The 27,232-nt window shown below is 39.8% G+C and overlaps 1 protein-coding gene across 6 annotated transcripts; it reads right to left on the bottom strand.

Annotated features, from left to right (window-relative positions):
* Positions 1-1,097: 1,097 nt before the first annotated feature.
* On the bottom strand, positions 1,098-25,517 carry TMPO (thymopoietin). Of its 6 annotated transcripts, XM_075497522.1 has the most exons (11): positions 25,086-25,513; positions 14,825-14,951; positions 13,002-13,160; positions 11,375-11,475; positions 6,330-6,449; positions 6,131-6,226; positions 5,465-5,575; positions 4,474-4,563; positions 4,326-4,391; positions 4,071-4,165; positions 1,098-2,951 (listed from the first exon to the last, which is right to left on the bottom strand). In XM_075497522.1, exons 1-11 carry the CDS (start codon positions 25,323-25,325, stop codon positions 2,660-2,662), a joined length of 1,497 nt encoding a protein of 498 aa, XP_075353637.1. In that variant the 5' UTR covers positions 25,326-25,513; the 3' UTR covers positions 1,098-2,659. The 6 variants fall into 6 exon arrangements, with proteins under 6 accessions (XP_075353637.1, XP_075353655.1, XP_075353647.1 ...); XM_075497540.1 differs by lacking the exon at positions 6,330-6,449 and having other exon boundaries at positions 25,086-25,517; XM_075497532.1 differs by lacking the exon at positions 4,326-4,391 and having other exon boundaries at positions 25,086-25,512.
* Positions 25,518-27,232: the final 1,715 nt, after the last annotated feature.

Raw genomic sequence — 27,232 nt, 5'->3', positions numbered from 1 at the left:
GTAGCCCTTGCCCTAAAACACACTTAAGCAATACTTACTACATCACAACTCAACTAATTTTTGCATCTGGAATTTGGATACTAATACCAGTCCATACAATTGCTCTATTTTGTGATTGGTTCTGAAAGTTTAACCTGGGTCTGTCTAGAAGCCAAGATAAACTAATGGAATAAAAGTGAGATTGTTTTAAACAAAACAAAAAAACCCCACCACCGAAAACCACAACACAAAACCCAGTTCCTATTGCTTCAGCACTTTGATAAAGACTACAGTATATTTCAGTGTAACTTATACAGCAGTATTTAGACAGCTTTAAGCACATGCAACTATTCAGCTAGTAGCACTATTACTACATGTGTTACTCAGAATAATGTGAATAGCTTTAGGAATGCTGGTAAATCCATATTTGGGGCTGGGGGAAGAAGGAAGAGAGGGAATAAAGAAGGAAGAGATTACTCTCAGCGCTATCTCACACCATTAAATGCCTCAAGTATAAGCAGCTCATTCATTTCTTGAAGATGCATTGTCTTCCAACTACAACTGAGCTACATGTATGTTACTTTTGAGGACTTACATAGAAAAGTCTTTACCTTCTGTGAAGTAACACTGAAGTTGAGAGGATTCTCCAAAACAGTGCATAAATGAAAGAATGATGACATTTAATTGCATTGCAGTTCAGTTTGGGGTTTTTTTTTTTATGATGCTAATAGTATCCCTGAAGGAGGTCAAGTATTTCATGTAACTAGAAGAGAAAGATATATTTAATGTTAAAACATATAGCAAAGTGGGGTGAAAAATAATTTAAAAGTGAAAAGGAAGTTCCTTAAGCATTGAAAAGCAAATGAAGACCAGCTTCTCCCCCATCCAAATTAAAGGCCTAAAATAGCCTAAAGGATTATGGTGCAAAACTATTGTTATAGTGCAAGTATGATGAATATTCCTCCCACCAAGCATTGACATGAACTGCTCTAGGTTTACTATTTTTTTTTTTTAAACATGGAAGACTGTAGCAGCACAAAATGACACCACTGATACATCAGTTGTCCTGCTTTTGCTGCTTTTCAGCAACACATTTATTTTGATAAGGAAAATCCACACACAGTAAAATCATTTTTATTTTGCTGCATTTTGACACCAAAAGTGAATGTCTTGTTACAATTTTCTATAAGATGGACACAAGTTTAGCGATTTGGATTACTCAAAAAAGCAGATTAAAAGGAAAAAAACATTAATCTTAACAGAAAAAAACCCTATTGCTTTGCTACAAATTACTATGTTTGTCCCAAAGTTCACAGAAAGTAAAGCTTCCCCATAGCTATAGTCTACACAATAGTTGTACCTAGAGTAAAAAGATATTGACTATTAACTAATGTTCTCAGCTTTTTATAAGTAGCACTTTAAGAATAAGTAGTATGATTTATTGCGATTTTGTACCAAGCAGTAAGACTGAACATCTGTATGCTGCAGATTTAAGCACACCAAAATGTATACATTCACTTTAAAAAAATTCTTCTTTATCACTCTTCATTGGTAGTAGTGACTCTTCATTGGTAGTAGTGAAGTCAGCTGCCTGCTCAACTAAGTTACACAATATAGAGTGTTTCCGCATGCTTCCACTGAGAAAAATATTCAACTGCATGAAAGTAGTAAATCTCACCTTAGAAGATGAAACTGTAGCAGAAAATTCAGCAATGCCCTCTTCATACAAGAATAAAACTTCATATGGAATTTTCACGCTTTGAGAATACTTCTTTACATGAATATTCAAAGATAATCACATAAAGCTGTATTGGAAAGACCTTGCTTCTTAAGAAAAAGAAAAGACCACTGCTAAAGTCAGAATTTAGACTACTTCAGATAACAACCTTGACCCAAAAAAGTATTTTAGTAGCAAATTATACTGATGCAATTTTTATTTTCCACGCATATTACTAATAAATAAGTTCCTCTAAGACATCTCTTGCCAATTAGATTTGTATTCAGCTCCTACAACACTGTAAGCACTAAAATGGAGGGATACATTTAAATGATGTTATGCTTAAACAGTTACTAATATGATACTCAGACTTTTACAGAAATGCAAACAGGTTTACAGTTACATTTACTAAAAAGTTACAGTAATCTACAGAAAAGGTTGTCCTTGTACTCCCCCTACATCCTAAACCAGATCAAATTCAGTTACATTGTTACTGAAAAATGCATACAAAAATGCATTTCCCTTTATCAGCTGTGTTAAAATCCTCCTCCACAATAATCTATAGAGACAAAAGTACAACTTCTCCTCTGTACAAAGAAAAAGCTTTAAAAACACAGCTTCACATTTTACTACATTTTTGCCCTTCTCAGCTTCCAAGTTCTTGCAAAAACAAATATACAGTTTCTCAAAAATGAATTTAAAGGATGTCCACATTAAAAAAATAAAGGCTACAAAAAGTTCAAAGATCTAGAAAAATGTTACTCCTATGGCAGAGTGATCTTCTACTAGTCCAAAGTCCAGAAAGTTACCGATGTCCATTTAATATTATCTTGCTTCATTTATCCAATTTATCAGGTTCCAATCACATTATTTGAAAGAAGTCCTTGAGCCGATGAGAGGGCAGAAGAGTTCTCTACAATTAAAAACAGGAGATCAAATTGGGTGTGCCTTTCAGAAAGATACTCATTTGGCATTGCCCTGAGAGAGAATATTCAGATATTTAGAGAAAGGATTTCCTTGATTAGTTTCCATAGACTGATAAACCAAAACCAAGAAGACCAAAATGACAACAAAGAGAAGAATTTTTATCCACAGGGGAATAGAGCGTTCTTTTTTTGTTGGTGGTTTCTCTGACTTGATATCAGTTGAGGTACCATATTTTAGAGCATACTTAGAGAAGCTTTCCTCCATTCTGAAGTCACTGTGCTCTATAGGCCGGCTAGCAGCTCCTTTGATTGGTCTACGGCAGCTAGCACTGTTAATTAAAAAAAAAACATTAAAATATCACATATTTAAAAGAGCAATCTAAGATATACAGGAAAATTTTAGTATAACTGAAGAACTAAAAATTATTTATAATGAATGCAGTACCCAAAATATCTGTCTCAAACTCTAGCATGGCTATCATTGCTATTTTTGAACACTGAATGATTAACTTCAATCAAACACCTCTTAAAAAAACCCTCAAATGCCACTTTACTTCACACTATCCACATAATCAATGGATCATAACGGGCAATAAAACTCTAGGAAGTGTCTATCTCTGTCTGCATCTTTAATGATCACTTATGCAGCCCTACTGGGATTTCTAAACCTAAGATTGTCCCTGGCCATTAAAATATCTACTGAAGGCTAAGCCAATACACAGAGCCAGAAGACAAAGCAGTAAGGGTTAAGAAACCCACATACATTGCCAAGTCCTTATATACAAGGAGTACACATGCATGATTTTTATTTTTAAAAAGTGGCATAGATTTAACTAGACTGATAGATCTCAAAACAAGAGAGAACAAAGCTGGGTGGTAAGCAGCTACGCCACAGTAGTAGTAACTGATACCATATATTATTCTTATGGTAAGACTTTATGCGATTGCAGTTTAAACTGAAGGTACAATTAACATGTTGGAAACATAGGAGTTTATTTCACATCTTAACACAGGAAAATGTTTTCTCTAAACAGGGCAGAGTTAGAGAATATTTCTTTTTTGCTTTCGAAAAGAAAGCTCAAATCTATGCTGAGAGATCTTTCCTTAATTTAACAGCAGGCCTAAAGCAGTTGCATCTAGCCAAAAACTTAAATATTGTGAGCCGTTACCACAGAGAAGCCCTTTCCATTTAACTTCCAGCATCCAGAAGTTCCAGTAATAATTCCTACTACAGTACTATCCTGTCCTCTCACCCCCAGTTTAAATAAAGAGGAAACTATTTTCACTAACAAAATTATGTAGAACAGAAAAGCTAGGTGGTCATCTCAACTGTCCTTGAGCCAGAGTGCAAAAACTGTTCCTCAGAAATCTAGCAATATAAGAGATACCTGTCAGCTTAAATGGGTTTACAGAACTGAGAAACAAGCCCCCATAAACCTTAGTAATACCTAATTCCTGTAGGTGTTGATACTTCATAAGGGAACATTTCCTTAAGAATATCCCTTTCTACTCTTCGTTCTTCTGTAGGAGTTCTCTCCAGCACCTAGGAAACCAAAAACAGTTATAGGCATAACAGACCACAAAACAAAAAGCTCCTGCATAGCTATCTCAGTGACCATAACCATGTGCAATTTGTAAGAATGAATGAGTCACCCAGTGACATTCAAGAAGTTTACTTCTTGGGTTTTAGAAGTTAGTTTAACCTTTGTTAGTGGCAGCTGTCTGGTCACTTTTGGTGTCTTAAAGCATTTGGTGCTCTTCTCAGTTTCCTTTAAGATAAAGAATACGTTGTATAAATATAATATGCCTGCCAGCCAATGATGTGGATGATAAAAAAAACTTAACCATCACCTCTATCATGGCTGTGTTGAGCAGATCACAGGATTGGTTGTGGCCAACATGATTAAAAAAGCATTGATGTGGGCAATCTGTGTCTTCTTGCTGTAATAAACAATGCCACACTACAGTAGAATACTAACTGAAATAAACTTATGCAGTTTGAAATAGAGTATCGAGTTTTCCCACAACCTTCTGTTGTCTTTTTAGTCTACATTGCAGTCACATTATAAACAAATAAAGTAGCCCATTTCATAAGTCTCTGACCCATTGGTAGAGTAGGCTTCACAAGTGTTAATACAAGTTTTATCTACAGTAACTACATGAAGCAATGAACTCCATTTAAATTTAGCCAAGCATTATCTTGTAATGTAAGTTTCCACAATATTACAGTACTACTTTAATACATTACATATACTTGCAAGTGCTTTAAACAGTTCTCCAAGAGATACGTAATCTTGACAGCTTGAACAGGTTAACAGTAAAATCATTATTTTCTTTCTTGATAACTGACAGGAATATACAGATGCTTTTTAAATTCAGGCTTTTGGTCTAAAGTAATCCTGCTCCGAGTCCCTAAATTAAGGCACATTGTGGTTTTTGAGGATAGGCCGATTCACAGGATCAAAGGTAGATAACCCAATTTTGCTATGTCTGAGTTATTCAAAGAATTTAAAAGAAAAAAACCCCTACATTTTGTACAGAAAAATAGCACCACACGGAGAACAAACCAAAACATATTTGGCTTAGGGAAGAAAAAAAAAAAAAAAACCCAAAAAAACCAAACAAACAGCAGGATCTCCACACACACACACACCCCTCTCAAATCTGAAAGGGGGAAGATAAAAATAAGTTTATATTCTCTCTTTTACGCTAGTCTATTTTGACTAGTGCCACCTGGGCAGTGACCATCTCCACCCTTTCTGTACTAGTAAGTAAGCACATACACACAAGAGTCTTGTTCACAAAGAGTAAGCAAGAGCAATCTAAGTTTTAATTTATTTACTTCAGCTGTCATCAATGGTTTCTTTGGTGTTCTTCTGGGCATGTCTGAGAGTTCACTGATTGACAGTGTAGGAGCTGCATGCTTGAAATTTCCAGGCACCCTATTGACAACCTGCCGAGATTCAAAATTGTTCAAACTCAGAATCAGCCAAAATACAAAATAAAAGGGAGAAGGGGGCAGAACCAAACAACAAAATCTTTATGTGAATTGCATATATGCATGTTAGGAGTTAACTCGAGGTTATGTAACAGATACTCCAAAATAAGCAAAGGAAACACATTGCTTATCATTCCAAGTAGTTTCTTTTAAGCCATTTAGAAGCATAAAGGCTATTTAGTTTGCAAGAAAAGCCAAACTTAAAAGCAGATATTCTGCATGTACTTAAATAATTTAAGAAAAGATCTGAGCTTTTAAAGTGGTTCTTCTCAACCCTCCCCAAAAAAAAACATTATATGGGACCTAGGTGTCTACCTAGTCCCATCTCGAAGTGAACACCATTAGGTACTAATACAGATACCGAATATGTGGTTTCAAAGACTACTGAATAGAAGACTGTTTTAAGGAAAGTTAGACTATCTGTTCAAAACAGAATGATTCTGTCAGTAAAGATATATCACAGAAGAATACCACTTGCATGATTTAAACATATTTACTAAGCATATTTACTAGGGTCTCGTTGCTTGCAGTCAATATAGTTTCAGCTATGGGAGTACTCTCTGTTATTACAGCATCATCTACAGGCAACTGTGCTGTAGCTTCCACCTGTTTGTTTAAAACAAACAAAAGAAAACAATTGAATAAAATAGCCACTGGGACCCTAACAGTGAGAAAAAAAGCTTATCTATTATAATAAGCCTCTCATCACCCTTTTCCTTGGTGTTCTTCTTGACACTCTTGTAGACTCCCTAGAAAATGCCTGCAGAGGTCCACTTTTTGAAGATCCACTTGTCCAGACAGTCTCAGTAACTCCATCTTGAGAATAGGTCTATTCAAGCATCAAACACATGATCAAATACATGAAAGCCAGCTCTCAACATTGGATACCCACAACCAAAAGCCAGAATAGCATGCATACTCCAGAAGCAGTGTGTCTACAATCCAAAAAAAATTTGGATCCCAATACATTCAGTAGTGAATAGCTAGCTAGATTAGTAGTGTTGACCACAATACTTATGTTAGGGCACGTTATCAGTTTTATTCTGTATTTGAAAAATAATCTGCTCACTGCAATAGCATGAAATAACTAATGCTACAAGTGGTTACATCAAGTCATGGACAGCAGATATGCTAGCTTTCAGGCTCATTACATTACCTGCCTACACAAAAAAAAAAATTAATCTATGAGCATAAGAAGAAAGCATCACCTTGTTCTCTACCCAGATAGCAGTCTATTCTCTCAAGCAGAGATGGGAGTGGTTTAGGCACAGCCAACCTACTAGGCACAGCCACCTACTTTTCAACAGGAACTAACCTCCAGCCACAGGAGGCAGTGGGAGATGTTTTATAATCTTAAAAGTTTCCACACACAGAGATGAAACTCACACAATTTTCACATAACAGCGGGTTTAAACTATCAAGCCTGACACAGATCTTCACAAATTTAAGTAACAACATGAAGTGCCAAACTTTTATAGCCATTAACAAATGCAGATCATTCCCCTATGCCTTACTGCAAGTTTTATACTCAAAAAAAAAAAAAAATCCTCCTCAAAACTCATTCCAAACATAGACCTGGAGGGAAAGGGAGATGAGGGCCTGCTTTTTCTAGATTATATACAAGATTTTCCTTTTTATTTGGTTAAGTTTAAATATAAAAATAAGAATTATTACTTTGTTAATACTGAAATCTTTGCACATTAACACCTCACACATTGATGTATTACCAAGTTTTTGGAAGTTACACTCGATGCTGATGGAAGTTATACAGAGTGGTGCAACTGTCAATTACAGGTCTAACAGCAGAAATAACTTCAGTGGAACAGTATTCGCCCCAAAACAATGTGTTAAGAGAGCAGGCTGGAAAGTATATATTTACCAAAGGCGGGGGGGGAAGCCTAACAATGCCCTTATCCATTCCCCACTTGTATCTTCAAAGTTACTCCACTGAAACTAGAAGCTGAGCAGCTTTATGATTCTTAACATAAATTCTGTATTACAGCTGCTACATATCCAGCAGAGGGAGCACAAGTGTTCCGCTTTACTCCAATGTCACTGAAATACTCTGAAAACCAAATGATGTATATTTATGCACAGACCTCAAGTCCAAACAGATTCCAATGTTTCATATAGAATTGTGGATTTCAGCCCAAGTCTCCAATATTCTTTTCAATTTATACAGGCTTCTGATGAAAGATCTCCCAACTCCTCATATATTCATATATGAAATGGCTTTTATATACATTACATATATATATATATGAAATGGCTTCTCTTCCCTATTAAGAAAAGCTTAACCTGCAACCTTCAATCATGGCTCCCCACCTCACCCCCATACACATTTTATTTGAGAGGCATTCTTCTTTAGGAGCTTAGAGAAAAAAACCCACTAATTTCAGAGTGGTTCCACTCAAACACATACCACTCAAGAAAGCAGTAAGGCAATTCCCTCATCCTACTAATGGAGAGCTCCCCTGCCCCAGGCTGTTTAACTAGGAACTAGTTTTCTCCTAACGAAAAGTAAGAAGTACTTCAGTAAATAACCACCTCTCTCCTTAGTTCTTCAGATGCTTGCCAGTCATATGTTTTAAGTACCAAGTTTCGAGTTTTTTCTTGCATGAAAAGTCTAGGAAAAAAACCCCAGAATCTACTGCATAAGACCCATCCAGACTTCAGCAGAGCATATTCAACAGACAAAATTAAAAAAAAAGTTGTCTACAGTTATAGTTATCCTGTCAATTCAGCAGGCCTTCTCCATTTATCCCACAAATATCTGAAGTAAATAAACCCTATTAGAATGTAATACTCATGTTTAGGTACACCAATACCCTGTAGATAACCAGAGAAAGTTACAATGGTGTGGTACTATTCCGCATGTAACTGTCATATTACTCATGAGCAGTGAAGCTACAGATTGAGTTTACCTCAGCTATCACTTACCAAGTTTTTTATTGGGTGTATGCCCCGTGAAATTTGTATGCCAGCAGCTGCAATGCTGCATGGTTTATTTTTAAGAAGCCCAGCTATACGGGTAGTCAAAAAATGCAGGGAGGAGTAGAACACAGCACATGCAGAATGTCACTATACAAAGTCTCAAGGAGAGAGAGTAGTTCTACATTACTAGGACTCCTTAACACTTAAGTTGTTTAGCCGACCTCTATCTGTCCAGTGCCATCTACTATGAGGCCTTAGGCTCATTTTTTAACTCTAACTCTACACTCACCTACATGATTGGAAGGGGGCATTCAAATTAGGGTTTTCTTCCAACTTTTCCAGTTCACTATGAGGGAAGCAATTAAGCAAAAACAGCCAGGCTCAAATTCATCTAGCCCTCCACTGCTAACTGATAAGACACATAAGCCTGCTCAACCTCCCCACCCAATTTCTTTTGCCACAGTCTGCTTAAAGACTATCTATTTGCACTCTTTTCTCAAGAGAACAGCAACATCCACCCATGCCAAATGACAGACAATCCTTTCAGCTATGTACGTCTGGACTAAGACTAGTGTTGGACAGGACCTAGAAGTGACTAACAAGTCTGCTCACACCATACTACCAACCAATTGAGTCCCACCACTCTTCAGAGCTTCATAATTTTTGAGCCAGTGCCACACAGTGCATGACAGTTGCATATAATTCTGCAGAATGAGTATGGTCACTTGACACATCAGCTGCAAACTTAAGATCCAATTTCACAGGAAGAGGGAAAGAAAAAAAGATAGCATCTTCCCCATCTTCCACTTTTATTCTCAGCAAAATACATGACTACACACAATTGCTAGTCAAAAACATTGAGTTGTTCTTGGCTTCAAGCAGCTGTAAATTTTTGTTGGCGGTTTTTTGGTTTGTTGTTTGGGTTTTTGTTGGTTGGGGTTTTTTTTGTTTTGTTTTTTAAAAAACACAGCAGTCAGAAGTTGAAAGGTAAAAGGTTTAACAAGCTAGAGAGTTAAAGTTCCTGAAGAATTTGGCATCATTTTGAAATTAGATCATTTTTCGATCAATCAAGTGATATTCCTTTGATTAACTACTGGTAATTAAAATATGCAAGTTGCAAAATACTGCATCTATACTGCACATGTAAAAGATTGCAAGACAAAACACAGTAACGACCTAATGTTATTACAGTTAAATTGGATGACAAGAAATTGAGTAAGCACTCATCACTTAAAAATGCCACAAAAATACATTACTGTATCTCTTCCCTTTTATTCTGTTAAGTGGGTTCCTGAAGACTAGGAAGCTTTGTTTGTTGATAGCTGAATTAAATACCTCTATTACACTGAGGCTGGCAGGGATTTCTGGGTGAATAGCAATTTAGAAAAAAGTAATCCTTAAAACACAAGAACCTCAAGATTCAGATTACCATTATAAAGACCATCATGAGCAGAAGTTGCCTGAATAAATTAAGGAATATCTTGTGTGTTGAATGATGTGTGTGTTTTGATTTGTAGAAGTGAAATCTGTTCAGCTTGTACCCTAAAAATCCAATTAAAAATAAGCAGAACTAGTTATGGATCTCCGTAACTGTGTTGTATTACCCAAGCTCACATAGCAGCGTGTTATCTGCTTTAAGAGACATCCACAGCAAAAGCATGTTTGTACATACATACACACTATCTGAATAATGGGAAGTATCTGGCATTTATGATACCACAAGTAGCAAGAAAAGTCATGGATCTGCTAAAATACATCAAGCTATTAACAGGTCAGATTTTGAGTTACTGAGTGTTTTCTATACAAGTCCTTTACTGTAGCACATCTCCACTCCTTATTGGTCAGATGAATTAACACTGTAAAGATCCTAAGTAACCTAAGCTGGGGAACAGGGTATTTAGTGACAGTGTCACATCACAAGGACAGATCAGCCACCAACTACCGAATCCAGTATTCGGCCAGCAGTTTGAAAACCTGAGGTGCTTCTGTAAAATCCCTCTTTCACCAAGATAATAGAACTAATATTATTTATAAGTAAAGGACAAGTGGTACATACAATGAGATTTAAACTTGTTGTTATTTTTCTTCTTAGGAGAAGCTTGCCAACAAATTAATGTCTAACTCTAGTATTGCTGCTACGAGCACCGTTAAGGGGAAGAAATATTACATAGATAGCTAGTGCACGTGACTACACACATACACAACTTGTATATATATATATATAAATATAGGCATATACAGAAGTACATTACTTCATGTATTATATTTAAATCACAGTCATTGAACAGATGTTTTTAAAATGCATACATATATCTATAGATATCAAACCAGATAGAGAGAAATGATGTATGTATATGTATTTAAAAACATTTCTAAAAAAACCCACAAAAAAACCTAAAAACAACCTTCTTCCAAACTTTTTTTTTTTTGAGAAACTGCTTCTTTTATTGAATCAAGTTGTTTACAAACATCCAACAGGATGACATCAGCCCATCTGACTTAAAAACCTGTCAGGTTTCCAAGACTAAACATGTTAAGGTTACCTATCACCTTCCTCTTAAGAGATGCTACAGCAGCTGGCAAGTCAAACAAACAGCCTTTAGCAGACCATAATTTTGACTGTTACCAGACAGGCTAAAAACAGCAGCTATAGTTAATTCACAAGATTTTCATGCTGTGTTAGAACAGGCTTTCTGAAAAAACTTTAAAAACAGCAGAGCCCACTTAGTCAAATGTGATTATGTCAGAAGTAGTAAGGTGTTTAGTGAGCACATCACCTGCAGTTAGTAGCCATTCCAGATGCCACTAAATTAAACATACCTGGTTGTGTTCAACAACTCTTCTTTGTTTGAGTGCTACTGGAGTCTTTGTCCTGGCTTTCAATGGTTCTCTCTTCTCAAGCCTCAGCTCAGTCTTCGGATCTGTAACCAGTTTTAATATAACTAGTTTCTATAATACTACTGGTTGTTGTACTAGTTTAAACCATGAGAGGCAACATAACTCTGTTATGAGTTACCATTTCCTTAAAAAGTTGTAAGATACAGGTAAGTTTCTCCACTGAATGTAGGAGAACAAAGACTTTTGAAGAATAACCTTAAAAATTATTTTAAAACACTTACCCAAGTATTTCAGTTTTGTCCTAAAAATCCTACATTTTCAGATAAGCTTTGACCAATCCAGCAGTTCCATTTAGAAACTGGTATCAAGTTGCAATTACTTTAACCAAAGTACCACTATACTATTGACTGTAGTAAGAGTACTGAAGCTTTTCAACATTGTTTAGGCTGTTAAGTTTCATTTCCTTTAAAATAGGTCCTTTTATATAAAGCTCCTTTTTGATGCAGAAGAAGGGTGAGTGGTTAGCAGTCATCTTACCAGTAAGAGGATGTATTATTTCCACCCCCTTTCTAAAAATTCTAATAGCATCACACCAACATATTTAGAGTTTATTTACAGAATTTTTTTTTGCAGGAGGGAGTGTCTGTTTTGGTTTTTTTCCTCCCCAGTTTTTGAACAGTTTGGTAATTAGATGAAACATGTAAGTATAAGGAGATAGCTGTCAGTTGTGACTGGGCTCTTGGCTGTCCTAAAAATAAATCTCTAACACATCCCCCTCCCTGCATGAAAGTGCAAGAGATTAAAGTTCAAAAACAAGCCCAAATATACAAGGGAGATCCATTGAGTCCCTAGTTGTATTTCAACCCTTTCTGTCCTATCTCCATGGAAGTTCCTGTAAAAAAAAAAAAAAAGCCACACCCCCAAAACCAAACCACACAAAATAAGCATCTTCTAACATTCCATTCAAGACACTCTTTAAAGTCTGCACTGGTTTTTACTTTTTGTAAGATGTATGGCTGTGTGTTTTAGGTTCCAGTTCCCCCAATCCTATACTTTTTTGATATAAACTTCATATTAAAACTGCAAAAGCCACACCCAAGACCAATCAATCAACCCACCCCAAAGGGGTGGTGTTCCTTAAGCCCATAAGGAACAGAGCATAAAAGGGATTGAGTCATACATGAGAGACATTAAAGATAAAAAAAAAGTACAGAATTTTAATAAACAAACATTCATACACTATCCCATAGTAAAGATAACTACTGTAAGCAACGTAAGACAAAACTGCACTTGCATTTAAAGATGAAGTGCAAAGAACACTGGAACACTTCATACACAGTTCTCCTACCTATCAGATTTACAGGCTCCAATCTGGGGAAAATGGACAAAAGGGAACAGTTTAGTAGCAAAAAGTCTCCTTTCCCAGAACAGGCACCTGGATCACTGTGCTAGTACTGCATGATCAAGTACATGACTCACATGGTCTACAGCAGTATCTTAAAGCCTCACCTAACAGCAAGATCATGTCCTCTTTAGATATTTCTTCTACTGCAAGTATTACTGATGTATAATTTGAATAGTTCACATGCAAGTTCCACTTAAGTCTTACCTTCTTCATTGTCACTGTACTGGTCAGAATCATTATTTCCATTCTGTCTGGAGTTCTCAGCAGTTGAAGAAATCACTGGGAGAGGCACAGGTGCCTTCAGTTCTGGACCTTGCTCCATCAGTTTCAACAGTTTTTTCTCATAAAGTTTCCTAGTAGTAGCTGTAACAAGGAAGGATACATGCTAAAGATACAGTTTTCATCTTTCCTGACTTGATTGCTAGAACTTGGCTCTTATATATTCCTTGGGAATCTCTGAACATATGTTTTTTATTTTTAATCCGTCTGTATGGCCCAAAGTATATACCTCTAGGTATATAACTACCTCTAAGCCTTCTAACTTTTTGGTTTAAGAGAATTCTTAAGATAAACTTAGACCTGTTAGCACACTGAAAGTTATAAGCATTTATCTATGGAAATGGAACTTACCTGCTTCTTAGATGTTTTGTTTCATGTGCTACAATACACCCATTGTTATGTCCTCACAAAAAAATTTAGTGAGATTGATGTTGCAAGGACAACAGTTTCCATGCAGATTCCACTATTACCCTCTTAATCCCTTTACCCGGGAATTAACAGCCTTTCCCCCCTTAGTTCAACCTTTGCCCTGTTGGCAAATTCAGTCCAATAAGCATCAGAGGTGTGGCAAGTAAGCAGCAACAACAGAACTTCCTGTTTGTTGCATCTAGCCATCAGGTTGTCTCATTTGATCTAAGAGGACAGCTGTTTAAAACTAAAAGGTATCATGTCTAGCACATACTTCCACGTCACGACTGTGCTGGCAAAAAATCTGTAGAGGTGACTGGTGCTTGAGCTGTTAGCTGCAGAAAAGTCTAACCTTAGAAGATCTCAGGTAACAAGAAGCCACCCTCAAAAAGAAGTGGCAGACTCTCACGATAAGCAGAATCCATACCTTGTAAGAACTAGGGCTTTTACTTAGACCACATTTGAACATCTTTCCAGTGGACTGCATAGGTACTTGAATTTTTCAGAAGACTTGAGTGCTATCCAAGAGGAATCGGTTGAATGGGAAGGCATACAGAAACAGCTAACAGAAAATATTATGCATAAGACTTTGAATACACACAGGACTCCAGGCTCCATCACTGACACTTCCATCCACCCAGGATTTCAAGAACATTCCACAGAAGGCTCAGCATTCTACAGGCAACCATCTTTTTTTGAAGAGTTGTGAAATCAAAGTCCCTTGCCATTAGGCTAGTGCACAATCTGAAAGGCAAGGAGCTTTGATCCCACATCACAAATGAGTGCCCAAGGCAGGAGATTAAGCTGGGGTCAGGACTCCTCCTGAGGTAGGTTAGCCTACAGGATGGAACGCTAGGTTCAAGTGGCCAGAAAAAAAATTAGCAAAGGAAAACATTATTGCACAATGCAATGAGTGGGAAATGCTCTAGGGAAGCCGAAGTTCCATGTTCTCATTCTGCTCTCAGTGCTATCAGCTTATTACGTAACACGTATTTTCTATTTAAGCAGGCCCCAGATCTCAACCTCTGTATCAGAAGACCTAATTACCCCAGCACTGAACTTTAACTAACAGTTACACAGCTTCAGAACAGAAGTTGGAAAATCTCCGGCTAGCCTAGAACACAAGAGGAACAAACTGTGGACTTGCCTACACTACAATGCTTCAAGTCTTCTCAATGTAAATAGTTCAATGAAAACATCTTAAGTGGGAAGTAGGATTGTAACAGTATTGGTACTAAACTTAATAAGCAACTGCATTAGAGAAGCTTAGAGTACTCAGAACTGAGGTTTAGCAAGAAATATGTTGAACAGATGAATATTTGCTAGTTCAGTTGACCTACCTACAATCGGGCCAGGATTTAGTCCATACTTCACAAGTTGCTCTTGAAGATCTTCATTACTCATCTCTGTTATATCTAGGTCATCCTTCTCCTCTGGCCTGGGTTTGTCAGTTTTCTTCGTGGCCTTCTGTGAGTTTACAAGGGAGGAACAAGAGACAGCGTTTCCAGTTAATACAGAACACATCTTTTTCTTCTAAGGGAACAGAAAGATAGGAGAGTCCTAAACATACAAAATCAGAAAAGTGATTATATTCTCCCCATCCCTCCCACAGTAAAGCCTATGTGAAACACTTCAAACATTTACACCTACTAAACAAACATGCACAAGTTCCCTACTTATATAAGGAAATACCCATTACAAGCCGCCTCTACATTAAAAAAAAAAAAATCTTGCTCATTATTCTGATCCTGTGTTTTAATTTGAAGTTCAAGTATACAACAGGAGAGGATTTCTTTCCTGTGACTGGAGAGGTAAGCTTCTAGCTGTTTCACTATCACTACTCTAAGCTACAAATATATATGTTCCATTGGCATTGCTTCACATTATTCTTCTACCTAGTAGGTCAATACTTCTTCCTCTAATGATATGGAAGAAGTTCTTCAGTACCCACACCCTCTGAACCAAGTTCCCAAAATCCCCATTCCCACTTATCCTGGTGTTCTCAGTAAGATTACATGATGTTACAAAGCAAGTGCAGGAAAGGCAAAACCAGAAACACCCTTACATTTTCAAAATCCTGCCTGTCTGCTCAGGCCGCTGCTACTGTAGCTCTAACAAATCCTAAACCCAACTCTGGCAACACTACTTGAACAGTTGGCAACACACCACTACCACATACAGACGGTTATCAAAATAATCTGCCAAGATGCTACTCCTAAATTAGCAGTTTCCGCTATATCCAAACAGAGTGATCATAACATTTGTTCAACTTGGGAAGCCTTTTTACTACAATAGACATTTCAAGCTCCAAGATCTGCAAGAGAGTGAGGAGGTAAGACAGAAAAAATATGCTTAAGATCTGCTTGCTCTCAACTAAGAAAGATCTTGATACTGCTTTGAAATAAGTCATATTTGTATCTCAAAGTTGTAGGATATAAACAGATACAACTTCTACACTTAAAATGTTTCTCAACTTGGTTGCCCAGAGGGCCTACCTGGGTTTTCTGGTACTTACCAAAGACTAAAATTCCAAGTATGAGTATGTTATAACACTCAGTCACAATTAACAGTTTTTTTCTTGCTGTCTTTAGTAAGATAGCACTAAAAGACTATAAGATGACTGACATGAGTCAACAGTATCTAGGTAGCCATTAATGCCAGTTCAATATTGGTTTGCATGCAAGCTTGGTCTTGCCTCAAGTGTCTTGATATTTAAAAGCTACAGAGGGACTGTATGAGGTTCTCTCAAATATAACTGACTCCCTGATTAAATTAGATTTTCCTCTAACTCCTGGATTGTGAAAAAACCATCACGATGAACTTAAAATCAGCTGTTGAAAAGCAACAGAATCTCTAAGAACTCATGCTATTTCTTAATTCTAAGAAATAGACTCCAAGTAGTCTGAAGAAAGGATAGGATCACTAAAGTGGCAGATTTGACTAACGACAGATTACAACTCACTTTACCAATCATTCCATTCCTTTATCACATAAAAACCTAATTAGTTTTTGAAGCAACTGAGCCTACTTATCTAGTACACAAAAAACAACCAACCTGCAGCTATAGGAAACTTGTGTTTACTTTTGAATGTGTTGGTCGTAACACTATTTCAGGTTAAGCATCACATTAACAAGAACTTCATATTCAGTGCTTTTTTTCTGGACTACTGAACTGTCCAAACAGTGGAAAAGAATTCCAAAACACATGCTGGGTTTTCTTGTTGGAATCTGTTTAGACTATTGACAGCTCTGGTGTTTGCACACATCACCGAGCAGATTAACTAAGATGCCACTTCCATATTTCAGAAGAAAACAACTACCATGGTGCAGGAAAGCAACATTCCAACTGGAAATTTAATTTAATGTATCTCTGCCTTTGTGTCACTTAGAGGCCACAGAAGAGACTATAACAATATACACCAGAAGAACTACTCAGCATTCTACTAGACATTTTACTGAAATCTTAACTACCAGAAATCTAACTGCACCTAGTAAGTAATACAGTCCTCTAATGCAAGTAAACTCACATATCTCATAGTATCTTTGAGGTTTTTTTTTCTTTCAAGTACCATTTCACTTTTTCCTGCAGTATTACCACACATTGAGACCATTAGAATAGTCAGTTTCAGCAGAGAAAAAGGGCAGGGAGGGGATGAAAAGTTGAAGGTAATCTGTGTTCTTCAGTAATAGGACCAGACACATTGATTACCTTGTGTTCTGTGAGGACTTCAACTTTTACTTTTGAATACCTATTCTCCTTAAAGCAGAAGCAAATGACTTCACTTGTACAAGTAGAAAGCTGCCATTTAACCACTCATTGGACCATAAGATCAGTCCCTAGAAGCATAAGGCAGAAAAGAATAATTTCTCTCACACCTTGGCTGTGATATGACAGCATTAACCTCAGCAACAACATTAGCTTCAATTACCACTACTATTACAGCATAAAACACCACTACACTTTCTGTGCATCACCACAACTTATCCATGGGACTACCCTATGAGACAGATCACAAGAGCTAGCTTTGAAATTTATCATTGCAAATTAAAAACAAAACAAAAAAACACACCTGCATTTCCTGGTCTGGTGACCATGAGTAAAATTAAAGTTGGCTTACTGTGTTGCAGAGGTGAAGTGCTTAAAACAAAATTGTGGTGAACTCCAGGATTTGCTGAAGTAAGGCAGTGCAGCTGACCACTTCGCACATAATGTAAATATTCTTGCAACGCTACACCCAGACCAATAAATCCTTATCTGAAGACCTTCTAATTCCATCCAGAGCTAGCATTAAAAAATATATTCTAGAAAATGGTAATGACTAGAAAAACAGAAGATAGAAGAGGATTTGCACACTTCACTTGAGAGAGTTGTTCACACCAAAGAGTGTGACAGATACTACCAATTTGGTAGTGGTATCTGTCAGGCTCAGTTTCAGATTAACTAGGACCCAACCCTTGAAACAAGTACTGAAGTGAATTATAAGCATGGCGATCCCACACAGCAGCCTTAGTTCTAGGGCCACAGGAAAAGAAGACCATAAGAGAAGTTCATTTTCTCAAGTGTCATCTCTCCAAAGCAAAAAGCTTTCACCTTCTTTCACTAATGAGAGGAGCAAGTGATGAGAATTCAGACCCGGCAGCTATCTCTTACCTCATCTTTGGCATTCCTGCTGAATAGAAATCTAACAGCCACAGACCAGTTTATCAGACAAACTTTACAGCTACCTTTATGAGTTCTAGCACTACTCTACCAAAAACAAGCATAAATAACATCTTAAAGAATATAACAGACAACTATGGGACATCAACAAAAGAAGCATTTTCAAATCCCAAGTTAAATGGCACCCACATTAGGATATTCAAGGACTTTAATCCCAAACAGGTGCAGCTTCATCACTAGAAGCAGAAAGGCTCAGGGCTTCTTTACTATTTCTCTGAATGAGGTTAAGACAGGCTAAGGAAGCCCAAATCATGCCAACAGAATGCTCTTTAATTCTCCAGTTTGTATGGTGTCCTCTCTGGTAACACATAACTGTATTTCTCTTACGGGAGGGGAAGATAAGGAACTGCACATGCCAGGTCTCAATAATAAAATTATACTGTGAAATACAGAGGTCTCTATTCCCCTTGCACTTTTTATTCTATCACACACAAACATTTCCTGCAGTATAATTTTTTTTTTTAAACCAAGTCCTACTGAACTTTTTAACCTCAAATGCCTCAAGACAATATTTACCAAAAGCTACAGGACAGACAAAATAAACAATGGAAACGAAATTATGCAGCAGTAATTCAGAGATACTGATACACTCAACTTTAAGAATTCTCTACCTTTTAACCTTAGTTTGTAAGTGCCAGGCTTAGAATTTCCAACCCTATGTACGGTAACAGTCCTAAATTATAAGATTAGAGACTACTTAACCCTTCCACCCCCTCCTCCCCCCAGACGCTAAATTCCATGTTACTCAGTGAAGGGAATGTACCCACTCTGAAAACAGATGAATGCTGCATAATGAAAACAGATGAATGCTGCATAATGAAAAGTTGTTTCCAGAGAACCTAAGTGAAAGAGTAAAAGTTCACAACAAAAACAAACCAAGAAATCAAACTAACAGATGGTCTTATGGCTCAATCAACTGAATGCTGACCTGGAGATCTGGCTTGTGTATGCGTCCCTGCTGAACAACTGACATACACTGCTAGACACAAATTACTTCAACAGGATTATTTTATTTAAATATAACCACTGTTATTACATCAGCACTCTAACAAGCATGTCTCCCTAGTTCATAAGTCTAGAACCACAGACAGTCTGAATGTGCAGAACAGCATGGCAGGACCTCTCACTGCAGCAGGAATGACTCAGTCACCTCACCCCTACTGCCCACAGCTGTCACTCAGACAGCAGATGAGTGCCATTTAAAAGGCCACAAAGGTGTTAATCTGTATTCTGGGTCACATTTGTACAGCACATCATAATTAAGAGATACAGCCACATGGGAAAACACTTAATAGATTCTCTTCCTTCACCGGGTAGCATATATAGATGCAGCACTTAGGGACATGGTTTAGTGGTGGACTTGACAGTGTTAGGTTTACGGTTGGACTCGATGCTCTTAAAGGTCTTTTCCAACCTAAATGATTCTATGATTCTACATGCTTTACATTCTCTCACCTATCCAGGCATGCAGTTTCACCTTCCACATTCCTAATCTTCATAAACTACCAGTTTTACTACTACCTTCCCTTTTCCAATAGGGAAGGGGTTGAAACCATACAGTTACCTCAGCTACAGATATTATCACTACCCACACCATTCTGACCATAAAGAGCTGAAGCTAGCTCTTAATTTACTTGGCTACTTGATTAAAATAAAAGCCATCTTTACCTGATAGGTCTCTTCTACAACTTTTCAAACAGGCCCTTCAGGTCCAGATGCTCTCATTATACCTTCATTAACAGAAGTGAGGAGACATCTGACTGATCTTTTTTCAAATCACCACTTTAAAGGTCAAAAATATCACTCAGTGTTTTAGAGGAGATGGTGCATTTCGTGTCCTGGAACAAATAAGCTAATTCATAAAAACCTACACATTCTGAGCTCTGAACAGCTCCTGTTTGCAACAGTGTCAAGATGATATTTTTGGTATGTGCTTTAAAATAATGCTCCTAAAGAGGCAAAAAACACTATTTCATACTTATTTTTCCTTTGAGCTATCTGTCCTGATGTTCAGCCCATAACTAGCCAGGAGCATCCAGATGCAGATAGTTCCCCCTACAGCAAAAAGGTGTCTCACATACCAGTCACTGTCCTCACATACCACTATGCTAAATAGGCTTAGGAAAAAAAAGTTGCTTAAAAACATTAGTAGAGCTGGAGAAGCTGGCTCCTCCAGACAGTATTATCAGACTGAGGCCCAAACAAGCATGATTTTAAAAGCTTTTCCTCTCCTGGTAAGAGTATATAGCCAAAGTGAGCCCCCCACCCCCCCCAAAAATGAGAAGTATTACATCTAGAGAGCTGGCCGTATTTAAAATGATACTTTCAAATATTTCACAGGAAAGCTCTTAAAAAAAAAAATATTTGGACTAACATTTAATCTTACTTTGATTTAGTGAATTTTATGTATTTGACAGCATTTAAAGTCATCTTCTACAAAGCAGACTGCACTTTATGCCATAGGAGGGGGCATTGCTGTATCACATTACAAAGCACAAAAATGCTCTCTGAGTTTCACTGAGGGGAAGTAAGATCTTACTACAGTAAAATAGTTTAATTTAACTTTAGGTGCCAAAAAAATGCTAACTGCCTAAAGAGTTTGCTATTCCAAAGCATGATGGTTTCAGGGCCTGAAAACAATGTGGTCAGAACAAATCCCCTGTAAGTTTTGATCTGCTCGTAAATGTATGTTAATCATCTGTATGTTCACTACCGTATCAGAATAAAAAACAGGTCAAAATAAACCCACGTGAATATTAACGAAACAGCAGCAGCATCAGTATGGATGCATGACACTTGTCTCACAATACATTGACTTTACATCACTAGCATATTAAGCTTGTTATTTGTTCTCAGAGACATATGGGTTGGATGTAGCATTGATAGAGCTGTGCTGGAAGAGTGATGGATTTAAAAGACATAATTTGTAGTAGAATTAAAGCTATGGGGTTTTGTCTCATTCCTGCACAGCTCTTATCAATAGAAAATGTGCACCTAAATGCATTATCAAATGCCCAGAACTTAGAAAAAAGAACACTAAAATGACAGTGTAGACAGTTTAAAATTACTAATGACTACAGCAATGTCAAAACATTAACTGTCAGTATCAAGAGACCTGGTTTAGCTTTGTCTTTTCAATGACTGTGACATGGATATTCAGAGTATACTCTTTTGAACTTGTCTGTCATACTTATTTTAAGAAAAACACTGCTCTCCCTCCCCTTCAGCACTCATAAGTCAGCTGACAGATCAAGCAAGGTACCGATTCAAACATAACAGAAGTACCCACTACTTCCCCCTCAAACCGAGCCCCCCAACCTCACCCCCCCGTACCCACAGGGTGCCGAGGCAGCAGCGCCTCCGGGGGGGCGGAGCGCCCCCTGGCGGCCACGCCGGGCAGCCCCGCCCGGAGCGGGATGGGGGAAGGCTCAGGGATCCGTAAATCCCTCCAGCCACTGACAGGTCAGGAGCACCCCTACTCAGGCCAACATGGCATCCCGATTACAATCCATTTTTTCCACGCTAAAAGCCATATTAAACAATATGTTTTGCACCTATTGATAGCCTATGCCCATAATGTAAGGACACACTGCTTTCTGAGTCTGATCCCAATCCTTTCAGAGGACTTGAGCAACTGAGACGATTGCCCACTCGGGGCATTTGGACTTCGATTGCCCACTCGGGGCATTTGGACTTCGATTGCCCACTCGGGGCATTTGGACTTCGATTGCCCACTCGGGGCATTTGGACTTCAGCAGGCAGGCGCACACACACAAAGTTAAGCACTCATAGCTGCTGTGTTGGTATTACTACTGAATAAGCACAAACTTAAGAAGAAAGAGATTATGTCCCTCGCTTGTGTTGCTCTTCTCTATTCAGAAGTACCCATTTCTTTGCTCCAAGAGTGATTCTGGCCCTTTTCTGCCCTCTATGCATCCAGCACTCATTCATTCATCCCAGCAGTGGGAGGGAGTCTTCATTCCCAAATCATGCCCCAAAAAAGGTGTTTGTTTTTTTTTTTTTAAAGAATCATATAATATTAAACTATATCCAAAGAAATACCAAAAAATAAGGAACGGCAGAAAGCACAGTGGGACAGAACCCTCCGAAATGCAAACCTATGTAAGTGCTCTTTCAAGTGTTTTAACAAGTTAATACTAGCCTTGACTGAGTCATCTGGATTGAAGAGGCTTTTTGCAATTTTCAAGTTAAGCAGTATTCAAATTTGTAGAGCGATACAGGAAACACAGAATAGAGCAGTGCGAATTTTTTAATCCCACAGAAGATACCTTTGTAATATAGTAAAGTATTTTGGCATTCCAGAAACACGAAGTAGTTGATTGCCTAGAAGTTTGAAACAGCTGGTTTACATCCCCCCCCCCCCCCACCGTACACAAACCAATACTACAATTTCTAAGACCTGTAATATACATAAAAACAGAACTAATAAAGCATTGCAATTTTGTTACTCTGATCTCCACCTAACAACCACAGAAGAGCCATATTATTATACCAGTACATGTTATACAGTACTTTTATGCACCCAGTGCAAATTGTTTTCTGGTCCTTTTAAACATACACATAAAAGAAATACTTAAGATAAAACAATGAAGTTACACAGAGGAGTAAGAGACAGAGGTTGCCAATCCATCTTTGTTTCCGGAGCCTACAAAGTGACGTACAGAAAGTATGGGATTCCTTTATTTTACTCCTCCTTTCTGCAATGCCTTGCAGTCTCAGCTTCCTCTCTTTGCCCCTTATTTCTAGTTTCTTCTCCTTCAGAGGTTTGAGTGCTTTCCTTCCTGTCCTCTCAACTTTATCAAGGTATTTTGCTTTGTTTCCATACCAGAATCTCATTCCCCTGGATGTCAGAGTTCCTTCACTCTGCCTCTCCCTTCCAACTGTTTTGGGGGCAAGTCACTCTGGAGACCGGTACATTACTCTTTTGGAAGGAGTGCAGATCAGAGAAACACCCTTATGCCACAAGGCATTAACAGGGACAACAGCTACTCAAGCTACAAGCAGTTTCAGAACTACCTAAGCTGTACTAAGCAGACAACAAGCATACATCAACCCAGTCTGGTTTGGTGGGTTTTTTTTCTTTTTTTTTTCCTTTTTTTTTTTTTTTGGGGGGGGGGGGGGGGGACGGGAACGGGAACAGGGACGGGGATGGGACGGGACACACATGAGGCAATAGACCCAAATCCAAGCAACTGTCAGAATATTCGCTGAAGTTTTGGAAGTTATGATGATACACTCCTCTGATATTAACACACAAGACTAGCAGAAATAGCAGAGAGCCTTCCAGACATTGTTAACAGAAGCGTAAGAGTACCACCCATTCTGTAAACATCAAAAAAAATCACCCATAATTGTTTAAGCTTAAACACTGAGGAAAGGAAAAATCAGATCTAGGAACTTCAGCAGTTATGATACTTTCCTTCTCCTACAAGCATGAAACACGTCAGATTCAAGCTCATCCTATTTTACTCAAAAGCACTTTACGAATGCTACAGGCAGACCACTGTAAGTCAAAGAAGTGTCTAGTTCACTGTAAAGTTTCTCCAGTGAATGCCAGTTAAGTAGTTGAATTAGACAGACGTTAAAAAGAGGTGAATAATTTGGTTAGAAATCTCTTCCTCTTTTAGTTGCAGTTTTCAGTTTCTTAATTTAAGAACTGTTTGTTGGGGTTTTTACAGATTAGAGTATGACAGACGTTCAAAGGAGTCCGTTTCTCTGCACTCTTTACAAATGAGCTATGAAAGATAGTATTTCAGATACTATCATTAAATACTTGTAATATCACACACATTATAACTCCAGTAGCTGGCAACCATTATACAAGCCTTTATGCGAGACAAGACAGGTTAGAATTATGAGAAGATTGCTTTCTCAATATACGGAAATTTACAGAGCACTTATTAAAAATTAAAAAGGAAATCACATTTTCCAAAAGGGGAAAATTCCAAGTGGCATCAGCTCTCCCCGCCCCCCCCCTTTCCTTACATGATAAAAGAAAGTATGCCTACTAAAGCAAGTAACAGTGGACCAACTGAACATGCAGCAGAGGCGCTTTGCTATAAAACATATACTTAGATGTATGAGAGAGACAGCTACATTAAGCAGACCCTCTTTGCACTAAACAGTCCACTTCATTAAACAAAACAAACAAGCTGTTCCTTCACAGCTTCATCCTTTCATCTGGAGGTATTTACACAGAATAGCATTGTCTCAGTACAACTGAGACAGCTGATGGGAGTCTTCTTTCCAAAGTTGCAGCCTCGCGCAGAGTTTCTCTTGCTTTATTCCTTCAACACCTAGATATTTTACTTACGAGACCGCCCGCCAAATCAAAGTAAAAGCTTCCCAACCTACAGTCGGGGGGGGGGGGTGTCCACGCTCCACACGCGATCGCGCTGCCCCTCCCCGGCTGGAGGTCCCCCGCCCGGCGCGCCCCACGGCCAACCCGCTCCGGAGCCGCCGCCACCGAGAAGCGCACACGCGGGACGCGACCTGGACGGGAAGCCGGCGGCTGCCCAGCACCGACACCGCGGGTCCTAGTTCGCCTCCCGGGGCGGCCGTCTGGCAGCGCGCCCCGGGCCCTCCGCCCTAGGCGACAGGGACCTTTCCCGCCGGGCACGATCGCGCCCTCAGCCGAGCCGGGCCGCGCCTCAAGTAAGGCGAGGCGGAGCCGTCCCCGGACCCACGCGGGAGGACGTGCGGGGAGCTGCGGCGCCTCACGCCGGTCTCCGAGCCGCGGCCAGCGGACGCGGGCGGACGGACGCATTCGGGCGGGAAAGCGAGCCCGAGGCCGCCGGGAAGCCGGGGAAGCGCGGGCGGGGGCCAGGATCTTGGCGCGGGAGAGGAACGGCAGTACTCACCCGCCCGGCGGCAGCGCCGCGGTTCCTGGCGCCGAGAGGCGTGGGCTCCCGCTCCTCGTCGCTGGAGAAGTCGGGCTGCGCGGCGGCGGGCGGGTTGCGGGCAGTGAGGTGCTGCAGGTAGAGCTGCACATACACGTCCTTGCGCTGCTCGCCGCCCGGCAGGCTCACATTGTTAGCGATCAGCTCGCTCTTCAGCTTCTCCTTGGTCAGCACCGACGGATCCGCCAGGAACTCGGGCATCGCCGCCGGCCGCCGCCGCCGCCGCCGCCCTCCCGGGAGAGGCACCAACAAAGCGCGGGGAGAAGGGGCGGGGGGGGAGGAGGAGGAGAAGAAGGAGGAGGAGGAAGAGAAGGAGGAGGACTCGCCTGCCCCGCACCAGGGACCCAGCTCCACAGCAGGCGGGCGCGCACACCGAGCGCTTCTCCCAGCCAGCAATAAACCGCGCCCCGATTGGCGGAGAGGAGAACGAAGCGGCCCTACTACTGGCTGTCGGGCGGAAAGGGGAGAGGCGCGCGGGACCCACCAGCGTTAGTGCTTTGCGCGAGGAATAGTAACGCAGTTTAAATTCGGCTCAGGCGGGAGAGGCGCGGGGGGCGGCGCTTTGCGCGCGCGGGGGAGGCGGCGCTGCCTCAGGCGGCGGCTGCCAGCGCCCGTCCCCCGCCCGCTGAGGCGGGCCCCTCGCAACAGCGCTGCTCTCTTTAACGCTACCGCTAGGGTCTGCCCGGGGTCTCCCCGCCGCCCTTTCTGGCGATAAGGAAGCGGCAGGCTGTTTTCTTCTGGCGGGAGCGCCCCGCTGGGGTGGCGGTTCAGGCCCGGCGTCGGGGGCGGGGGGGCGGTTCAGAAGCTCCCTGTAACCTGCTGTGATCCCTGTGACCTGCTGTGACATCTGCTACCGGCTCCGTCCCCGCCGCTGCTCCTCAGGCGCCGGCTTCCTTGGCGCGATCAGCTCGCAGAGCTTGCCGCAGGCTTTTCTTCAGTTTGCTGAGGCGACTGCCTCGCAAATACAGGAGTTTCCTCCCAGGGTAACCCAGCTTGCTGCTATCGCTAGCCAAGTGCTTAACCCCATACGTTAGCTATCAGGCTACAGAAGAAATCCAACCGCGAAATTGGTAGCTAATCTCTTAATCTAACTGCTGCCGTCGTGATGATTTATACGTTAAGAAAAAAATGGAATCGCTTCCATAGCACTGCAAAATTTGAAAGGTGCATAGTCGTTTTATTGAGCTGACTTCAGAAATTTCCCAAGTGTGTCCCTGCTGGGCAAGGAGGACTGAGTTTAAGACTGCATGGTCTTTAAACAAGCGAGTTAAATCTTTGTGTGTTTACACGATGCTTGCTGGGAACATACGTTGCTATACATTTTCCTGTATTTTATGATAGGAACGGTTTAGTATTTAGATCTGACGATATATCCTATGCTTTTGAGAACTGTGTTACGGTATCAGAGATAAGAATTGAAATGTGAATGTTTTAATTTGCCCATCAATCATGGACATGAAACAGGATTGTTACACCCACTCCTCTTTATGTTCCAAAGAGAGTTTTAAATTGCCGTTGAGGAAAGGGATTTCCTCTGGGTTTGCTCTGTCACAAAAGACAGTGGCTGTCATTCCTGTTTATCTAGCCATGACCACAGTATCAGCTAGATGAAGGTGCTGAGGGTTATTTTTGTGGAAAGTAATTTTGGCAAATCAAGGACCCACCCACAAGAAGCCTGATGCTTCCAACTGAGGAATTGGTGTGGTGTAACAAAGTAATTAATACAAGGGAGAAGCTTAGCTTGGGGAATTTAATTTACCTTGTAGTGCAAGTAGTGATATGAAGTGGCCATCATCTGCAGTTCATTATAGTTTATATCTGAAAGTATTTGGTTCTTGGGGTTGTATATACTTTACCTGTTTGGTTTGTTAGATAATGAGGCTCAACAGTGGGTAGAAACATCTTCCTTCCATTGATGGCATACTCATACAAAGCAAATATTCATATACCAATGTGGATTGACTACTACTTATAAGCCCAAAGAGAACAAATTAGATGGTTCTGTTTATTTTTCAGCATATCTTACCCAAGGATTTCCTGGAACATGGGTATCACATGACAAGTGTTTTGGAAATGCTTAAAGGAAATTGAATTCCTCTCCAAATTTG

This window comes from Mycteria americana, chromosome 1, assembly GCF_035582795.1.
Source record: "Mycteria americana isolate JAX WOST 10 ecotype Jacksonville Zoo and Gardens chromosome 1, USCA_MyAme_1.0, whole genome shotgun sequence".
NCBI lineage: Eukaryota > Metazoa > Chordata > Aves > Ciconiiformes > Ciconiidae > Mycteria > Mycteria americana.
Note: the sequence above shows the minus strand (reverse complement) of the source record. Positions and strands in the feature narration are given on the sequence as shown.

Excerpts from the sequence above, each read along its gene's own strand:
- TMPO (XM_075497522.1), bottom strand. The coding sequence starts at position 25,325 with ATGCCCGAGTTCCTGGCGGATCCGTCGGTGCTGACCAAGGAGAAGCTG. Across the intron at positions 11,476-13,001 it reads GTACAGTGACAATGAAGAAG|ATCCGAAGACTGAGCTGAGG; the intron begins GTAAGACTTAAG and ends AACTGGTTACAG. Across the intron at positions 4,564-5,464 it reads AACCATTGATGACAGCTGAA|CAAGAAGACACAGATTGCCC; the intron begins GTAAATAAATTA and ends TGTTTATTACAG.